Genomic DNA, 2,981 nt, shown 5'->3' with positions numbered 1-2,981 from the left:
AGCAACCCCAGACTTCCTGGAAGACGGAGACCTTCTGGAGGAGGCAGACAGGCCAAAGTTCAGCCCATCCCTGCAGCCCCACTGCAGAATGACCAAGAGACAGAGACGCAGAAGGATGGGGGATTGGAGGACACTCTTGTGCCGCTGACTGTCCAGCAAAGGGAGTCCCAACAGCCCCTTATAACTTCCCAACCTGAGACTGTTTTGGTTCATGAAAACCCTCTGGCTCGTCCTGCTGTGGAAGGCGTGGCTGTACTACAGGAGAGTGATTCTGGGCCTCCTCCAGGCCAAAGCCAAATGGATCTGTTAAGAGAAAGACTTAAGAAACTTAAGTCACCATCGAAGCTAGTCAATTCCTTGAAATCTCTGAACGACCCAGCAGACATGGTCAGGTTAGCTCAGGCAAGGAAACTTCGGGAGCTTCTTAAAAAAGAAATGAAAAAACAAAAGGTGTGTATGTGTTTTATATTAGTGTTTTGTCTGTTGTGTAAAGAAAAACGGTGGTTCTGGATTTGTATCTCAGTATTTAGGTGTGTTTTAATTTTTTATTTAAATATCAAAAGAACTATATTTTGGTCCAAACGAACACTGGCAACTAGTTCCAAATATTTAAACCATACTCTAAAATCTGGGTAAAGATTAAGCAATACAAATCTATGTTTGGATGTTTGGATAAAGACATGTTAAGTTTCAGGTTGGTAAGATTTTTAAAATGTTTTTTAAAGAGTGGAACAGAGTCTCTTATGTTCACCAAGGCTTCATTTATGTGATCAAAAATACAGTAATATTGTAAAATATTTTTACAATTTAAAATAACTGTTTTCTGTTTTAATATATTTTAAAATGTAATTTATTCCTGTGATGGTAAAGCTGAATTTTCAGCAGCCATAACTCTAGACTTCAGTGTCACATGATCCTTCATTTCTTATTATTATCAGTGTTGGAAACAGTTCGCTTAATATTTTTGTGGAAGCCATGATAGAGTTTTCCAGGATTTAATTAATAGAAAATTCAAACAGAATTTAGAACAGCATTTATTTGAAAAATAAGTTTTAGTAACATTGCAAAGTTCACTACTGTCATTTTTGAGCAATTTAATGCTAAATAAAAGTATAAAGTAAAAAAAAAAAACTTTTTTAATAGTAGTGTACATTTTAATGAAATATATGAAATCACATTTATGAAGTTGAACACTTTGTTGCATATTTATATAATGGTTTTATGCAGGTTGTGCAAAGTTTGCTCATGTTGTAACTTGTATGTACATATTTAATGTTATATATATACATATTTTATATGTGAACCCTATTCTTGGTATAGATTAGGTTTAGTCCCAGGCTAAATAGGATTTTCATTGAATCGCAGTTTAATCAGTGCTTAATAGGGGAATTATTTCAGTGCTTTTAATATGCTATACCCTGACCTCTCCATTGCCTCTTACATCTAGGAAGACAAGAAGAAACCCAAGATGGGAATCAGAGAATGCAAGGCACCCAAAGACCACGCCAAAATGACCATGAGAGAGCTGATCTATTACCTCCCTGTATCCAACCCAATGAAGTATGTGCCATTCTTAATCCCCCTGTGTGTTTTAGAAGTGCATAGAAATGGAAGTGCTGATATTGGATTTGCGATGCTGTGCAGCGATTACGACAAACCTCTAATGACAGTATCTTCTGTGTATTGATTTATATCAAACCCTGACTTGTTTTTCTGTACAGGTCTTTCACAGAAGAGGAGCAGATAGCTTCAGAGACAGTATTAGATGACTCTTCTACACCAGCGTAAGCCTGATCACTCTGTCTGTCACCTTGATGCAACTATGAATAGAACAAAGTGTTTTCTCGGTTATGATTTAGAATTATGATTTTTCTCTTCAGTCCTTCTAAGACTCCAGCTGCTCCATCAGTTCAGGAGATGGTTGTAGAAGATGATGGTCATGAAGAAGACGAGGAAAGAATAGAAGAATCTCAGCTGGAGAAGGAAGAGCCTCTTCTAGTGCCCAGGGTGAAGGTGGCGGAGGATGGTTCTCTGATTATAGATGAGGAGAGGTCAGTGGCGCTTTTATCCCACTGAGCTGCTGATCATAGAGAAATGTAATCCAGAACCTAGAAATCGTTTAATAGAAATGAAGGTGAACAGCATTTTATTTTGTTGTGCGGGTGTGTGTAGTTTAACAGTCCAGGTGTCAAAGACAAAAGGACCCAATCCGGCAGAAGACAGAGATCCCATATTTGAACGTGGCTCTACCACCACCTACTCCAGCTTTAGGAAGGGCACCTACACCAAACCCTGGTCCAGTGGAGGTCAGAAGTCCGTCAAAACGCACTTCTTAATCTAAAATGTGTTGTATATTTAATTTATGTAGGATCCTCTTTTTTTTTTATTCCAGAGACTGAAATGTTTTACTTGGCCATCAGCATGGTGGGGACAGACTTCTCCATGATTGGTCAGCTGTTTCCTCACCGAGCTCGAATGGAGATTAAGGTGGTCGCAAGATCTTTGTATTTCATGATCTGCACACTCGCATACTTGATATAGTAGTTGATTTCACCATCTACACTATTGTTTAAAAGCTTGGGGTTTGAAAGATTTTTTTCTTTTGAAAGAAGTCTTTTATGCTCCTCATAGCTGTATTTATTTGTTTAAAAAATAGAGTAAAAAGAATTAAGATGAAATACTATTACAATTTAAACTAACTATTTTAATATATTTGAACATTTAATTTATTACTATGATGGCAAAGTTACTCCAGTCTCCAGACAATACGCTGGTTTGGTGCCATAAAACAGGGGTCTCCAACCTTTTTTACACCACGGAATGGTTACGTTTGGAAAATATTCTCGTGGACTGGCTGGAGGGGGGGGAGGATATATAAAGCCTATATATAAGGCTATTATATAGTATTATAATAGCATTATACTGGTTCAATGCATTATATATATTTCTTTTTTTTGAGTCACAGATCGGACTATTTTTTT

General features: G+C 37.2%; 1 protein-coding gene across 1 annotated transcript in view; it reads left to right on the top strand.

The window, feature by feature from the left end:
• Positions 1–2,487, top strand: part of LOC107577341 (transcription factor TFIIIB component B'' homolog) — a gene marked incomplete at its 3' end in the record, with an annotated part of 4,108 nt that extends 1,621 nt beyond the window's left edge. Inside the window, exons 4-9 of the mRNA XM_016263428.1 lie at positions 3–450; positions 1,448–1,560; positions 1,722–1,784; positions 1,881–2,051; positions 2,173–2,306; positions 2,393–2,487. Coding sequence (XP_016118914.1) covers positions 3–450; positions 1,448–1,560; positions 1,722–1,784; positions 1,881–2,051; positions 2,173–2,306; positions 2,393–2,487 — 1,024 coding nt within the window. The remainder of the gene's footprint in view (positions 1–2; positions 451–1,447; positions 1,561–1,721; positions 1,785–1,880; positions 2,052–2,172; positions 2,307–2,392) is intronic.
• Positions 2,488–2,981: the final 494 nt, after the last annotated feature.

Source organism: Sinocyclocheilus grahami, unplaced genomic scaffold, assembly GCF_001515645.1.
Source record: "Sinocyclocheilus grahami isolate Dianchi unplaced genomic scaffold, SAMN03320097.WGS_v1.1 scaffold5785.1, whole genome shotgun sequence".
NCBI classification, from domain to species: Eukaryota; Metazoa; Chordata; class Actinopteri; order Cypriniformes; family Cyprinidae; genus Sinocyclocheilus; species Sinocyclocheilus grahami.
This window is presented reverse-complemented; position numbering and strand designations above follow the sequence as displayed.